This window comes from Sinocyclocheilus anshuiensis, unplaced genomic scaffold (genome assembly GCF_001515605.1).
Source record: "Sinocyclocheilus anshuiensis isolate Anshui unplaced genomic scaffold, SAMN03320099.WGS_v1.1 scaffold186, whole genome shotgun sequence".
Classification (NCBI taxonomy): domain Eukaryota; kingdom Metazoa; phylum Chordata; class Actinopteri; order Cypriniformes; family Cyprinidae; genus Sinocyclocheilus; species Sinocyclocheilus anshuiensis.
The window spans coordinates 2,072,733-2,088,253 of NW_015542355.1; the positions used below are offsets into that span (position 1 = coordinate 2,072,733).

Genomic DNA, 15,521 nt, shown 5'->3' on the forward strand with positions numbered 1-15,521 from the left:
ATGCTAATTTGGTGCTCAAGAAACATTTCTTATTATTATCAATGTTGAAAACAGTTGTGCTGTGTAATATTTTTGTTTTCAGGATCCTTAAATGAATAGAAAGTTCAAAAGAACAGCATTTATTTGAAATAGAAATAGTTTGTTACATTATGTTTACTATAACTTTTGATAAATTTAATGCCGAGTAAAATATAAATATCTTAAAGGGGTCATATGATGCTTTTTTAAAGATCATTATTTTGTGTATTTGGTGTAACAGAATATGTTGAAAACTTGAAATCGCATCATATGACCCCTTTAAAAAAAAGATACTGAATAGTACTGTATGATATAATATAACTGATTTTTAACCATAGGCTCAGCGTTGGCACATCGGGAATGAGCCGTTTGGCCGGCAGTGGCAGTCTGGTGATGTAGTGGGCTGCATGATCGACCTGACGGAGCAGAACATCATGTTTACTCTAAATGGAGAAATGCTCATCAGTGACTCTGGATCTGAGATGGCCTTCAAAGACATTGAGATTGGAGAAGGTGAGAGTCACAAAGGAAAATAAGAGTCACAAAACATGACATTAGTTGCTGCTGTTACATTTAATAATGTCTGTTCTCCTGACCAGGCTTCATCCCTGTATGCAGTCTGGGGCTGTCCCAGGTGGGTCGTATCAACCTTGGGCAGAATGTGAGCAGCCTGCGTTACTTCACAATCTGTGGCCTGCAAGAAGGTTTCGAGCCTTTTGCCATCAACATGAAGAGAGATATTACCATGTGGTTCAGCAAGAGCTTGCCACAGTTTGTGCCTGTGCCAACAGACCACATTCATATTGAGGTAAAAACACACTGAAAATACCTTATTAATTCATGTGAATCTGCACAGCTCAGCTGCAGGTCTTTCTTCGTTTTCTCAAGCCAGTGATATTAATGTTAAGTAAAACTAACATTTTCATTCATTAAAACATACCTGAAATAAAATAAAATAAAATATAAATGTTAGATTAATTTTAATTGCACTGAGTAAATGCAGTTGGATAAAACAAAAGCTGTGTCCGTCTTCATTTCAGGCTGCAAAGAACAAAATGTGATTATTTTAAAGGGGGGTGATTCTTTTCTATACCCACTGTATATACTATAATAGTATAAAAATAATGCTAAAATAACACCGTCTCGGACCCTTTTCTCCTTTAATTGCTTCAATAGGTGTCCCTTGTGGATGGAACGGTGGATAGCGCCCCCTGTCTGAAACTGACTCACAGGACATTTGGGTCTCAGAATGCCAACACAGACCTTTTGTTCTTTAGACTTAGCATGTCAATAGAATTCCACGAAACCTTCAAGGTGCCAGTGGGAGCTTCTCCCCTCACCCGAACCCTCACTATCCCTGAGGATGAGGCTCTTGAGGTGGACCCCGAATCTGAATTTGAGCTCCTGAAGAAGTCAGCCACTCGCAAGGAGCAAGATGAGAAAGAAAAAGAGCCATCCATCCCGAAAGAGCTTCCTGGCAACAAAGAGGGCGAGAATGAGAAGGACATCACCACAGAGAAGAGCAAAAAGAGAGGGTGAGAAAAGATACAGTAGATGAGAGATCTGTAATTCTCTCGTTTGATTCTGAAATGACAAAATATCTGTGATTTTCAGCTTTTTTTCCAAGGCGAAGAAAGCAGCGTTTATAGCCCCACCACCGGTGGTTCCAACAGTGCCTCGTCTGATGGAGGATGTTGTCCCAGATGATCGAGACGATGCTGATATTATCTCAAACACAACGACTGTATGGATGAAATTTTAGAATCTTTTCCTTACTAAATATCTTTGTATTATTTGCTTAATTTCATCTAAATAATACTTTGATCCAAGACAATGTTGTCATGTGTAACAAAAGCCCTTCTTTTCATTCCACCAGTATTATTATTCAGTTCGGGTGTTTGCCGGACAGGAGCCCAGTGGAGTATGGGTAGGGTGGGTCACTCCTGACTACCACCAGTATGACCCACACTTTGATCTTGGTAAAGTCAGAAATGTAACTGTTACGGTTGGGGACGATAAAGGCAACATTCATGACAGGTAAGACCATTCATGCTGCTACATACTTCAGTACATTTTCCACCAGAACAGGCATGCATGAGTAAGGACCCAAGCTTAACTTAAACCATTTGATATCACTTTTCTCAGAACATCTCAGTGTCTTTCCTCTGCTTTCCTCAGTGTAAAACGCAGCAACTGCTACATGGTGTGGGGAGGAGAGTTTAGCAGCTCACAGCAAACACGCATCAGCCAAGAGGACTTTGTGATTGGTTGCTTGGTGGACCTGGACACAGGACTAATGACCTTTACAGCTAACGGGAAAGAGATCAATGCCTTTTATCAGGTGAGATAAAGTGGTCAAAGTAAATTAGCTTTCACTTGTTTCCTGTAACTGACAACTACATAAGGAACTACTGTAGGTACATTTTCAGGCTAAGATGTAGAAAGAACTAGATTTTTATATTTTCAGGGCGAATTCCAAACAGAAGTGAGCATCCCTATGCCCTACTCCCTTCGAAGGGCAGAGCCCTTGAAGTGTGTTCTTTGAAGGGTGACAGAAGTGAGCATCCCTATGCCCTACTCCCTTCGAAGGGCAGACCCCTTGAAGTGTGTTCTTTGAAGGGTGGTAGGGCATTACTGTCTCGTATAAGTGTTTGGAACTCCCTTGGCGAAGGGAATGACTGACCAAATGTTACCTTGACAACGCTGCGCGTGCGTGCAGCATTCAGTTGTTGCAAATAAATATTCTTATTATTATTTTATTCAAATATTGTCTAATTGTGTCTTATTTACTATTAAACGTTTTGAAACTAAACTTGCTTACACTACCATCTTAAATCATATTTCTATCACTGACAAAAAATATGTTGTCTTACATTAAAATAGACTAATTAGCCTATTCTATTTATGTTTGTATGTGAACTCAAAATCAACCCCAACTTTGCTTTAAAAAGCATCACAAGATCTCCTAACCGAAGATCACATGATCACAAACGGAAGTGACCATCGCATGTTCCCTTCGCTAATGGATTTCTGGAAGGGCCCTTTGTGAAGGGATTCATTTGTTCACTTTCGTTTGGAACGTCCCTACAAATGGCATCCCCTTCCAGAAGTGCCCTTCAAGGGCACAAAAAAGCCATTTGGAATTCGCCCTCTGATTTGAAAATGTGAGTGGAAAATATCATTGTTGTGCTATGAGTGGTTGCCAGGGTGTTGCCATGACTACATGGTTGCAGTAGTGTTCCAAGCGGAATCTAATCTAATATAATAAATATAATATACATTTTTTATTTATATTTATTTAACACATTTATCAAAAGTACATAAACTTTAAATAAAGTAATGATAAAAAGATTGATTCTGTTAAAGCCATTTTTTAATGGTTGTATTGAATTCTGTTTGTTTTTAAATTATTACATATTAATATTATATATTAATGTTATGTAGAAAACTCATTGATGCCAATATTGACGTGCTGTGAAAAGGGCTAATATTTTTGACATGTTTAATTTCCTGAAAGAAATTTAAAATACTTAAAAGCACCATAATTTTATGTCCATTTAATGTGACATTAAGCTGTTTCTCTCTGTTTCAGGTGGAACCCAATACTAAGCTCTTCCCTGCTGTCTTTTGTTTGCCATCAAGCCAGAACATGTTACAGGTGGAACTCGGCAAACTAAAGGTCACTATCCCGTGCTAAAGATGTCATTTTGATTGTACAAACATTCTAAAGTAATTTCTGTTACTTTAATGTAAATTGTTCTTCATTTATATTACACTTTTTCTTCTCTATATTCAGAACATCATGCCCATCTCTGCGGCCATGTTCCGTAGCGACCATAAGAACCCGGTACCTCAGTGTCCTCCCAGGTTGGATGTCCAGATGTTGACACCTGTCATATGGAGCCGAATGCCTAATCAGTTTTTGGCCCCTGAAACTGGCCGTGTGAGTGAGAGGCGGGGCTGGAAGGTGCAGTGTATGGAACCTCTTATTATGATGGCGCTGCACATTCCAGAAGAAAACAGGTATTCCATTCATATGAAAATATAACCTGGTTATTTCATTAGAAAATAGAAAAAAAAAATCCTTGATCCTTTGAAATAAAATAATTCAGTGTTATGAAAAATGTCACTTTCAAAACTGAAAACTTGAATTATCGTTTCCTCTCTTCTCTAGGTGCATTGACATCCTGGAACTGTCAGAGCGCACCGACCTAATGACGTTCCATTACCACACACTGAAACTGTATGGCTCTGTATGCGCTCTGGGCAACAACCGTGTCGCACACGCCCTCTGCAGCCACGTTGACGAATCGCAGCTCTTTTATGCCATTGAAAACACCTACCTTCCCGGCCCAATCCGTAGCGGCTACTACGACTTGCTCATCTCCATGCACCTCGAGTCTGCCAAGCGCAACCGTCTCATGACTAATAAGGAGTTCATTGTGCCCATGACGGATGACACGCGTAGCATCACCCTCTATTCAGATGCTGAGAAGGCCCATGCGCTTCCTGGGGTCGGCCTCACCACCTGTCTACGCCCCAAACTACACTTTGCCCCAACTGGGTTTGTGGGCACTAATGCAGACCTCTACACCCTCAGCCCCATCATACCTCTGCAGGTAGGTGGAGGAAATTAGATTGGTGTCTTGTTGTGAAGACTACCGCAAAATTGGGTTCTTTATTTCTCTTTTCCTGACTCTTTTTGTCTTTCTGTACTGTAGAAGCTTAAAGACCATGCCCTCAGCATGCTTACAGAAGCCGTACAGGACGGTGGGCAGGCCATGCGGGATCCCGTTGGTGGCAGCGTTGAGTTTCACTTTGTGCCCATTCTGAAGCTCATCAGCACCCTGCTAATAATGGGCGTGTTTGATGACAACGACGTCAAACACATCCTGAAGCTAATTGAACCATCCGTCTTCACTGATGGTGAGAACCCGGCAGAAGAACTGGAGGCCGCCAAAATTGAAGATGCCAAGCAACAGCTGGTCTGCAAAGAGGAAGGAATGGAGGTAAAAGAGGAAGAGGAGCAAGTAGAGGGTGAAAATGAGGGAGAGCTGCTGGATGAAGGAATGGGAGAGGAAGAGGAAGAAGAGCTTGAGGAAGAGGAAGAGGAGGAGGATGAGCTCGAACCTGAGGAGGAGGAAAATGAAGAGCAGGTGGGAAAGGAAGGGAAAGAGGATGAACATGCTGCGGAAAAAACGGATCGAGAGAAAACAACATATAGAGAAGATGAGAAAGAAACTGGTGCAGCAGAGGCAGAAGTGAAGGAAGAGGAGGATGTGGGAGAGGGACTGCTGCACATGAAGCTTCCTGAGTCTGTTAAACTTCAGGTGAAGTACTACTGATTGAAGACTTTCATATGTATTAGTATTTCTCTCACTTGTTGATTTTTCTATCTTTCTCATCCTTAGATGTGTACTCTCCTGCAATATTTCTGTGACTGTGAGCTGCGTCACAGAGTGGAAGCCATCATCGCTTTCTCGGACAGGTTTGTCAACCAGGTGCAGACCAATCAGAGACAGCGATATAATGAGCTCATGCAGGCCTTCACGATGAGCGCTGCAGAAACGGCCCGCAAGACCCGTGAATTCCGCTCCCCTCCACAGGAACAGGTACTGTTCAGCTGCTCTGGAGAGAAAATCAGCCTTGGTATATATAAAGCTTATTTAGCTTTATATATATACCAAGGCTGCATTTTCTGTCCAGAGAAAAAAAGGGCTAACTTTTACACTTACACTGTTTATTTAGGTGTACATGTTGATGCGCTTTAAGAACAGTCCAGAGGAGGTAGACTGCCCTGTTCCTGAGGGAGTCCGGAATGGCCTGCTGACCTTTCACCATGACCTTTTGGCTCACTGTGGTCAGTTTAACCACACAGAATAATCCCTTTTCAGAGAACATATACTGTCGCTGTTTCATATGAAGACCAATATAATTAGTCCTTGTTTGTTGCTACTAACATATCATTCCTGTTTCCACATGCAATTTTTTTTAAACCTCAGATCTAAGGAGTCACTGTTCTCAAACATAATGTAGGGAGTCACATGTATTCTCCTTCTCTTTTATAGGGGTTCATATTGAAGAGGAGGAGCAGGAAGAGGAGGTAGACACCTCTCTCCATGGTCGCCTTCTGAGACTAGTGGAGAAAGTTAAGAGCTTGCGAAAGAAGCCGGAGGCTGAGCCTGAACCTGAAGAAGATAAAAAACCCAGTAAATTCTTTTTACTTCATATTAAACTTCAACGTTTCATATTAGACTTTTTTTCCATAGCATAATTACACGACCCTTTGCTCTTGTGTCACAGGTACTCTGCAGGAGCTGATCTCCCACACCATGATCCACTGGGCTCAGGAGTCTTTCATTCAGAACCCTGAGCTGGTGCGGCTCATGTTCAGTCTGCTACACCGGCAGTATGACGCCCTGGGTGAGCTGATCCGAGCATTGCCCAAAGCCTACACTATCAATGCAGTATCTGTGCAAGACACAATGGAGCTACTGGAGTGTCTGGGACAGATCCGCTCCCTGCTCATCGTACAGATGGGGCCTGAAGAGGAAAGGCTGATGATCCAAAGTATTGGGTGAGTGCATGATTGCATCCTAAAAAAGTCCTTCAACTTCAGTAAGTAACAATAGCAACTGCAATAGATACCTTCTGCTTACACTGCCAGAAATTTACACCATCCTGGAGTTGCAGTTGTCCTCTGTCTTTCTCTTTCAGAAATATTATGAGCAACAGGGTATTCTACCAGCACCCCAACCTGATGAGAGCTCTGGGAATGCATGAGACGGTCATGGAGGTTATGGTGAACGTACTCGGAGGTGGAGATTCCAAGGTATGCAGTTTTTAAAAGTCACATTTGTATGTGTTGTTGAAACATTTGATTGGTTTGAAAGATTTTTAAAATTTAATTTGCGTTTGCATTTGCTCTGAGCAGGAGATCAGATTTCCTCGAATGGTGACCAACTGCTGTCGTTTCCTGTGTTATTTCTGCCGTATCAGCAGACAGAATCAGCGCTCAATGTTTGATCACCTGGGCTACCTCCTGCAGAACAGTGGGATTGGGCTGGGTAAAGCCTGGTTCTGAAAGAAACTCACCTTTTTAAGCTTTCATTTTTAATAACTTTTAATCTGCAGTATGTGCTTTTATGTTTAGCCTAGTTAAAATTGAAGTAAATCTAATTTAAATGTTGTTATATTCAGCTATAAATGTTTATTATTTAGTGCCGCATCAATCAACCAGTAAACAATTTTTCAGGAATGCGTGGCTCCACTCCTCTTGATGTTGCTGCTGCATCCTGTATCGATAACAATGAACTTGCCCTGGCTCTCCAAGAGCAAGACCTGGAGATGGTGTGTCAACCTAAAGTACAAATGAAAACATTTTTGAAGAGTTTTTGTGGCCCCCAGAAAACTCTTTTTGTCTCTCTGTTAATGCAGGTGGTGAAGTACTTGGCAGGTTGTGGCCTGCAGAGCTGCCCTATGCTCTTATTAAAAGGTTACCCAGATATTGGGTGGAATCCATGTGGAGGCGAGAAGTATCTGGATTTCCTGCGCTTCGCTGTATTTGTTAATGGTTTGTATTTATGATGTGATGATGGTTTTAATTAACTGGACAAAGAAGAGACTGTGTAGTTTGCATACAATAGATACTGTATACTCTGGTTTGCTTGTTAATGTGAGAGTCTTAATATGACTACATTAAAAAAAAGCTATATACAGTTTGTATAATGTTCTCATTTCAGGAGAGAGTGTGGAGGAGAACGCTAACGTGGTGGTCCGACTGCTGATCAGGAGGCCTGAGTGTTTTGGTCCCGCATTGAGAGGAGAAGGGGGCAACGGTCTGCTTGCTGCCATTGAAGAAGCTATTAAGATCTCAGAGGATCCTGCAAGAGATGGACCCACTGTTAAAAAAGACAGACGCTTCCCCATGTGAGTGCAAAGCATCTCTGTACTACATTACCGTGTGGTATAATTAAGTCATTTTATCCTGATAAAGTCACCCCGTGTGATGCTTTGTTACTGTTTGATTTCACAGTGGTATGTAGAGAGGTTTTGGAGTGTTTCTTGTTTATGTTGTGTCAGGTTTGGAGGTGAGGAACAGCATGAGGAGAACAGAGTGCACCTAGGAAATGCCATCATGTCCTTTTACTCGGCTCTCATTGATTTGCTGGGTCGCTGTGCACCTGAGATGCATGTAAGTGCGTTTGTATGCCAATGATTGAGTGATATTAAATGAAATCTGCTTAACTGAATGTCTCATGCTTCCTGTCTTGTATAGTTGATCCAAGCTGGTAAAGGTGAGGCTTTGAGAATCAGGGCCATTCTTAGGTCTCTGGTGCCTATTGAGGATCTGGTTGGTGTGATCAGCTTGTCATTCCAGATACCTGCTTTTGGAAAAGGTAATGATCAGTTAAGAGCTTGTAGATAGATGCATGTATTCTTAACATTCTCACACTTCCTGTTTTACTCACTATATTTCAGATAACAGCATCATTGAGCCAAAGATGTCTGCCAGTTTTGTGCCTGATCATAAAGCACCAATGGTCCTGTTCCTGGACAGAGTTTATGGCATCGACAACCAGGACTTCCTGTTGCATGTACTGGAAGTGGGCTTCCTGCCTGACATGAGAGCAGCAGCTTCCTTAGACACAGTAAGATATCTGTATCTTATCTGTATCTTTCTTCACTAAGAAAAATGCTGTCTGTGTTCGCATTCAAATGATATGAGATACAATTGAGCTGTGGTGTTCACTTGAGAAATGTGGGTTCAAGTTTAGCTTGCGACATTCTATGTACATAACTGTCTGCAGTACTCTGTCACAATTACTATCCTGTTCTTTCTCTAAGGCTGCATTCAGCACTACAGAAATGGCCCTGGCTCTGAACCGTTATCTGTGCTCCGCAGTGCTTCCTCTCATCACTAAATGTGCTCCTTTATTTGCTGGCACGGACCACCGTGCCATCATGATCGACTCCATGCTCCACACCATCTACAGGCTGTCCCGAGGACGCTCTCTTACCAAAGCTCAGAGAGATGTAATTGAGGAATGCCTCATGTCTTTGTGCAGGTGAATGTTATGCACTGCAGCAAACAGCAATAAAACAACAAGTGTGCACTCAAAACATGTTTAGCTTAGCTGATTATTTTCATAATTTTACTGGTGATTCAACATCCTTTTGCTTATTGTGTAATGTTTGCGTTACAGGTACCTGCATCCCTCCATGCTCCAGCACCTCCTCAGGCGGCTGGTATTTGACGTGCCGATTCTGAACGAGTATGCTAAAATGCCCCTTAAGGTATGGCATTATATCATCACACATCAGTACTATTAATTTAAACTGGTTTCTACAGTTATCTCATCTGTGTGTGATTATTTTGCAGCTGCTTACTAATCATTATGAGCGTTGTTGGAAGTACTATTGTTTGCCCAATGGCTGGGCTAACTTTGGCGTATCATCAGAGGAGGAGCTTCATCTGACCCGTAAACTCTTTTGGGGAATTTTTGAATCTCTGGCCCACAAGGTGGGAATACACCCTCTTTTGTGTAATAAATACAGAAGATGCTGTTACTGAGCTGTTTGAGAGTGTTATTCTGTCCCAAAATGGAGTGAACAGACAGAGTAACATTGTAGCTTTTCTAATTTGTGTCTACCAACAGAAATTTGATGCAGAGCTATTCAAAATTGCCATGCCTTGTATATGTGCGATTGCTGGAGCGATTTCTCCTGATTATGTGGATGCCAGTTACTCCTCCAAAACAGAGAAAAAGGCCTCTGTCGATGCTGAGGGCAACTTTGACCCCAAACCTGTGGATACCACCAAGTACATTTAATTATTAAATTATTATTTTTAGTGAGAGAAATAACATATACAAAAAGTCAAATATTTAATTACTTATGCTGTTTTAATGTTCTCTTTTTATAGCACTATCATTCCTGAGAAGCTGGATGGTTTCATCAACAGATATGCAGAATACACGCATGACAAATGGGCTTTTGAAAAGGTATGTATTTTATTATTTGTTCACATTTATTTATTTATAACACATTATAAATGTGTTCTGTCTGTGGGGTTCTGTGTGGTTGCTAGGGTGTTGATAAATGGTTGGTAGTATGTTATGGGTGGTTCCTAGGTGGTTACTGTCTGATTTTTATTATTTATTTGTGTAAGAGTCTTACCAGTGCCTTATAATCCATCAGATTCAAAACAACTGGACTTTTGGTGAGGTGCTGGACGAAAATGCCAAGACTCATCCCATGCTCAGGCCTTACAAAACGTTCTCTGAAAAGGTAACAGACATCATATTATATTAGATTTTCACCCTCTCTGTAACTATGGTGAAGTCAGAAACAAGTGCAGAATAAACAAATTTAACAAAGTTAAACCAAAAACATATATTAGAAACAGAACAAAAACACAAGGCAAAACAAGAACCAAAGCTGAGAACACCAGTTAAACACACCCAAGACCTAAATCAATGAATAAATCACTAAAGGCACTGCAAACCGACAACAAGGAAAGGCATTTGGAAACTAAGGTATCAAAATTTCAACATAAAAGTCCAAAACAAGACAGAAAAGTGGATATTTGACTCTCTCTCAGACTTCATATGTTTTAATTCAATAATATTTGCATTAGGATAAAGAAATCTACCGCTGGCCCATTAAAGAATCCATCAAGGCCACGATTGCGTGGGAGTGGACATTGGACAAAGCCAGAGATGGAGATGATGAGAAAACAGAGAAGAAGACAGCTCGCAAGATCTCACAGACTGCACAGGTAAGGACAGAGTGGAAAAATATCTTGAGATACTAACTAAATACTAGCTACATACTGCTGTATCTAACTTATGTTTTGTGATTTTTGTTTCTCATATTAAATGACAAATTACATATATTAATTGATACTCTTAATATCAGTATGATATCATAATTCATTTCTTTTCATAGGCGACCTATGACCCCAGTCATGGCTACAGCCCTCAGCCCATTGATATCTCAGGCATGACACTATCCAGAGATCTGCAGGTACACAGTGCAAATGCACATTCCCATTTAGTTCAATATCACCATTTCAATACAATAGAGAGCATCATGGCTAAACGCACACTGTGTGATCTAGTCCATGGCAGAGCAGCTTGCAGAAAACTACCACAACACTTGGGGGCGCAAAAAGAAAATGGAGTTACAAGCAAAAGGTTTGCATTTCTCCAATGTCTCATCAGTAAACAACTTTTTAAAATGGTTTTGCTGTGTTATTATTATTTGTATTTTTAGTTGAACCTCTTTTTAGTTCATCAACATCTTTCTTAATGTATTTTGAATTAGGGGGCGGGGCACACCCTTTGCTTGTGCCTTATGACACACTGACGGCTAAAGAAAAGGCTCGAGATAGGGAGAAGGCATATGAGCTGCTTAAGTTTCTGCAGCTTAATGGATATGCTGTGACAAGGTACAGGAGCCACTAAAAACGCATATATACTCCAAAATAATGTAATTGCTATAATTCTGATTGTCTAAAATATCTCTGTCAAGAGGGCTCAAAGATATGGAAAGTGACATTTCATCTATTGAGAAGCGCTTTGCGTATGGCTTCCTACAGAAGCTGCTAAAGTGGATGGACATTGCCCAGGAATTCATAGCACATCTTGGTACAACTTTCTTTATCCTTTAACCTTGTTCTTTATCTTTATTGCATGAATTTATGTATGAACTGAGATTAACTAAATTTCCTGTGACATTTGTGTTTACAGAGGCTGTTGTGAGCAGCGGCCGTGTGGAGAAGTCTCCACACGAACAAGAGATCAAGTTCTTTGCCAAGGTAAGTCCCTCGTGGTCTATACGCAAAATAAATCTTTCAACATTTGAATATTAGCACAAGACTGTAAATATTGTTTGTGTTTTTTTTCCTGTCATCCTCAGATTCTTTTGCCTTTGATAAATCAATATTTTAAAAATCACTGCCTCTACTTCCTTTCCACACCGGCCAAAATCCTGGGCAGTGGCGGACATGCCTCAAACAAGGAAAAAGAGATGATTGCAAGGTAACAACCACAGACACTTTACCAGTCCAATATGATGTGTATGTCAAATACAAGACCAAATCTTATTATGTCATGTGTTTTGTTACTTTAAATAATATTTCATATGACTTTTTTTAAACCTTTTATTTCATCATGTTCCTCTTGCTGCTTTCTTTTCCTACTTCTCTCATATTCATTCTTCATTTTCCTTTAATTCGGTATCAGCATCTTCTGTAAGATGTCTGCCCTGGTGCGACACAGAGTGTTTCTCTTTGGTAAGATATATACTCTGCTGTCCTCCATCACTTTTCCTTTCTGTTTTCTTACTGCTTTTATTTTGAGTGTTTTACCTTTCCTTTTGTGTGTTGATCTCCATCAAGCATCAAGTAGAGCATCTAATTTGGTAATCTAATCTAAAGCAGTGGTTTTCAACATTTTTAAGAGACACAAATTTTTTTTCTCCAAATATTATTACAATATTTTAATATTTAATAATAAAATATTTTACTAACAATAAATTAGTTATTAAATATTTTTATTAACAATAATTTAGTTATTAAAGGTAAGTTTGCCGGTTCCTGTTTCCTTCTTCCCTGAGTCTTGAACTTTGTTAAATACATATATACATTTTCCTTAAATAATCCTGGCGACCTGAGGGTCGCGACCCAGGGTTTGAAAGCCATTGATGGGTCAAAAAAAAAAAAAAGAATTTCTGTCCTTGATGTAAAACCATCTATTTGTGATTCACAGGTACGGATGCACCTGCTATTGTCAGCTGCCTTCATATCCTTGCACGGTCACTTGATGCCAGGTACTGAAAGTCGCTGAAATGAATTTCCAGTCAAGGTGAAGAAAGGTTGCACAGCAGTTAAATGTCTTTTTTTTTATTTCTCTGACGTTAAAAGAACTGTGATGAAATCCGGACCTGAGATTGTAAAAGCAGGGCTGCGTTTGTTCTTTGAGAGTGCAGCTGATGACATTGAAAAGATGGTGGAGAACCTCAAACTTGGCAAAGTGTCCAAAGGCAATCAGGTACAGCTTGAGTAATACTTACTGTATAAGACAAGGTTCATTTGCTGCATTGTTTTTGCATGGCACGAGTCTTTTTGTATTTTGTCTCTCAGCCGGTGAAAGGCGTGTCCCAGAATATTAACTACACCACAACAGCTCTGCTCCCTGTCCTCACTTCACTGTTTGACCACATAGCTCAACACCAATTTGGAGATGATGTTATCTGTAAGGACTTTTTTGAAAACTAAATGCACCATAAATATTTTTTTTTATAGTTTTAAAATTATGTAGTTAAATTAATGTGTCTCCTCTTGCTTCTATTAGTGGATGATTTGCAGATGTCCTGCTACCGAATCACGTGTAGTATCTACTCTTCTGGAACTGTAAAAACACCTCATGCAGAGAGGTCTGTTAGAGTGTATTTGTGTGTGAGTATAAGTCTGTATGTGATGTGACTGTGGTTGAGGTTTCTATAGCTTTCCTCTATATTTACATTAGGCATAGACCAGCACTTGGAGAATGTCTTGCTCATCTTGCTGCAGCCATGCCTGTGGCTTACCTGGAGCCCCATCTTAATGAATACAATGCATTTTCAGTGTACACTACCAAGACACCCAGAGAAAGAGCTAGTAAGTCCTCTCTTTGCAGCTACGCTACCATTTAAAAGATGATAAAATACATTTAGAATGTTACAAAAGATTTCTATTCTAAGATTTCAAAATAAATACTATTCTTTTGAACTCTATTTATCAAAGAATTCTGAAAAAAATATTCACCGTTTCCACCAAAATATTAGGCAGTTTTCAATATTGATGATGATACATATTTCTTGAGCACCAGATCAGCATATCAGGTGGTTATTCGGATCACATGACACTGAAGAGTAATGGCTGCTGAAAATTCAGCTTTTCCATCACAGGAATAAATTACATTTGAAAACATATTAAAATAGTTGTTTTAAATTGTAATAATATTTCACAGTCCTGGGCCTTCCAAACCATGTCCATGAGCTGTGTGACATTCCTGAGCTAGACATATTATTGAAAGAGATCGGGGACCTGGCTGAATCGGGGGCCCGCTACACTGAAATGCCGCATGTGATAGAGGTCACCCTGCCCATGCTGTGTAACTATCTGCCCCGCTGGTGGGAGAGAGGAGTGGAGAACTTTCCCGAATTGGAGGGTAAGCTGTGTACAGACGTCACCTCCGATCATCTCAACCAGCTCCTGGGAAGTATTATGAAAATTGTGATCAACAACTTGGGAATTGACGAAGCTTCCTGGATGAAGAGGCTTGCGGGTATGAGAAGTTATCATTCTCAAGTCTGCTTGTATTTTAGTTTCAGATCAGGTTCTTCAACATATAATATCCTTGTCTCGATCCAGTGTTCTCCCAGCCCATTGTAAGCCGAGCCAAACCAGAGATGCTCAAATCCCATTTCATTCCCACCATGGAGAAGCTGAAGAAGCGTACGGCTAAAGTAGTGGCTGAGGAGGAGCACCTGCGCATGGAGGGGAAGTCTGAGGGGGACGAGGAGGAAGGAACTATTAGAGATGAATTTGCAGTTCTCTGTAGGGACCTGTATGCGCTTTACCCTCTTCTCATCCGCTATGTGGATAACAACAGGTATTTTGTGGTTCCTGTGTAGGTTTTTTTTAATGGATTAATTTTTAACTGTCTTGACATTTTAAATGCCACATGGATTTTAGAGCAAGATGGCTGACGTGCCGGGACCCAGATGCTGAGGAGCTGTTCCGCATGGTGGGAGAAGTCTTCATCTTCTGGTCCAAATCTCATGTAAGAGACAAATGTCTGACTATTGGGGAAAAAAAAAAAAAAAAAAACTCATCGCAACTCACAGTATCAGCAGTCGTGATAAATTAATTAATTGAAACCGCAACTAATTTCAAACTAACATTCGAAAACAACAACCTACAATTCTGTGTACCTCACTGATCTTCTCATTCTCTCTGCAGAATTTCAAGCGAGAGGAGCAAAACTTTGTGGTGATGAACGAAATTAATAATATGTCCTTTCTCACTGCTGACAGCAAGAGCAAAATGAGTAAGGTGAGGAGGCTCTTTGAAATGTACAATCAATGGGACATACACTTTCATATTTGATCAATGATTTACTTCAATATTTGATTATCATGTGGTCAGAGTATTTTTTATTGAGTGAATTAACATATCTTTATATTAGTTTATACTGTATATTGACAATTTTACATTCATTCATTCATACATTCATTCCTTCATTACATTTACATAATAGTTGTGTGTTACTCTGGAATGATTTATGTACTATTACAGTATTTATTAAGATTTTGAAGTTGCTTTTGTATTTTGAAGTTTGTTTTAGTAGTTAATTTTTTAGTTAATTTTTATTAGTTTATATATATATACAGTGGTGTGAAAAAGTGTTGGCCCCCTTCCTGATTTCTTATTTTTTTGCATGTTTGTCACACTT

At 40.1% G+C, this 15,521-nt stretch overlaps 1 protein-coding gene across 1 annotated transcript in view; it reads left to right on the forward strand.

Annotated features, from left to right (window-relative positions):
* Nucleotides 1-15,521, forward strand: part of LOC107691669 (ryanodine receptor 1-like) — a 72,960-nt gene that overhangs the window by 16,890 nt on the left and 40,549 nt on the right. The window contains exons 28-72 of the mRNA XM_016490416.1: nt 357-531; nt 618-826; nt 1,195-1,553; nt 1,633-1,762; nt 1,895-2,055; nt 2,197-2,359; nt 3,611-3,697; nt 3,815-4,041; nt 4,193-4,637; nt 4,740-5,348; nt 5,430-5,630; nt 5,767-5,878; nt 6,087-6,227; nt 6,322-6,595; nt 6,736-6,850; nt 6,953-7,085; nt 7,274-7,368; nt 7,456-7,591; nt 7,761-7,947; nt 8,101-8,212; nt 8,297-8,417; nt 8,500-8,669; nt 8,866-9,086; nt 9,225-9,315; nt 9,401-9,541; nt 9,678-9,841; nt 9,944-10,022; nt 10,219-10,308; nt 10,658-10,798; nt 10,969-11,046; nt 11,141-11,216; nt 11,347-11,470; nt 11,554-11,669; nt 11,772-11,839; nt 11,941-12,062; nt 12,267-12,316; nt 12,792-12,852; nt 12,947-13,073; nt 13,166-13,277; nt 13,377-13,458; nt 13,551-13,681; nt 14,034-14,351; nt 14,438-14,678; nt 14,762-14,849; nt 15,029-15,121. Coding sequence (XP_016345902.1) covers nt 357-531; nt 618-826; nt 1,195-1,553; nt 1,633-1,762; nt 1,895-2,055; nt 2,197-2,359; nt 3,611-3,697; nt 3,815-4,041; nt 4,193-4,637; nt 4,740-5,348; nt 5,430-5,630; nt 5,767-5,878; nt 6,087-6,227; nt 6,322-6,595; nt 6,736-6,850; nt 6,953-7,085; nt 7,274-7,368; nt 7,456-7,591; nt 7,761-7,947; nt 8,101-8,212; nt 8,297-8,417; nt 8,500-8,669; nt 8,866-9,086; nt 9,225-9,315; nt 9,401-9,541; nt 9,678-9,841; nt 9,944-10,022; nt 10,219-10,308; nt 10,658-10,798; nt 10,969-11,046; nt 11,141-11,216; nt 11,347-11,470; nt 11,554-11,669; nt 11,772-11,839; nt 11,941-12,062; nt 12,267-12,316; nt 12,792-12,852; nt 12,947-13,073; nt 13,166-13,277; nt 13,377-13,458; nt 13,551-13,681; nt 14,034-14,351; nt 14,438-14,678; nt 14,762-14,849; nt 15,029-15,121 — 7,176 coding nt within the window. The remainder of the gene's footprint in view (nt 1-356; nt 532-617; nt 827-1,194; nt 1,554-1,632; nt 1,763-1,894; nt 2,056-2,196; nt 2,360-3,610; nt 3,698-3,814; nt 4,042-4,192; nt 4,638-4,739; nt 5,349-5,429; nt 5,631-5,766; nt 5,879-6,086; nt 6,228-6,321; nt 6,596-6,735; nt 6,851-6,952; nt 7,086-7,273; nt 7,369-7,455; nt 7,592-7,760; nt 7,948-8,100; nt 8,213-8,296; nt 8,418-8,499; nt 8,670-8,865; nt 9,087-9,224; nt 9,316-9,400; nt 9,542-9,677; nt 9,842-9,943; nt 10,023-10,218; nt 10,309-10,657; nt 10,799-10,968; nt 11,047-11,140; nt 11,217-11,346; nt 11,471-11,553; nt 11,670-11,771; nt 11,840-11,940; nt 12,063-12,266; nt 12,317-12,791; nt 12,853-12,946; nt 13,074-13,165; nt 13,278-13,376; nt 13,459-13,550; nt 13,682-14,033; nt 14,352-14,437; nt 14,679-14,761; nt 14,850-15,028; nt 15,122-15,521) is intronic.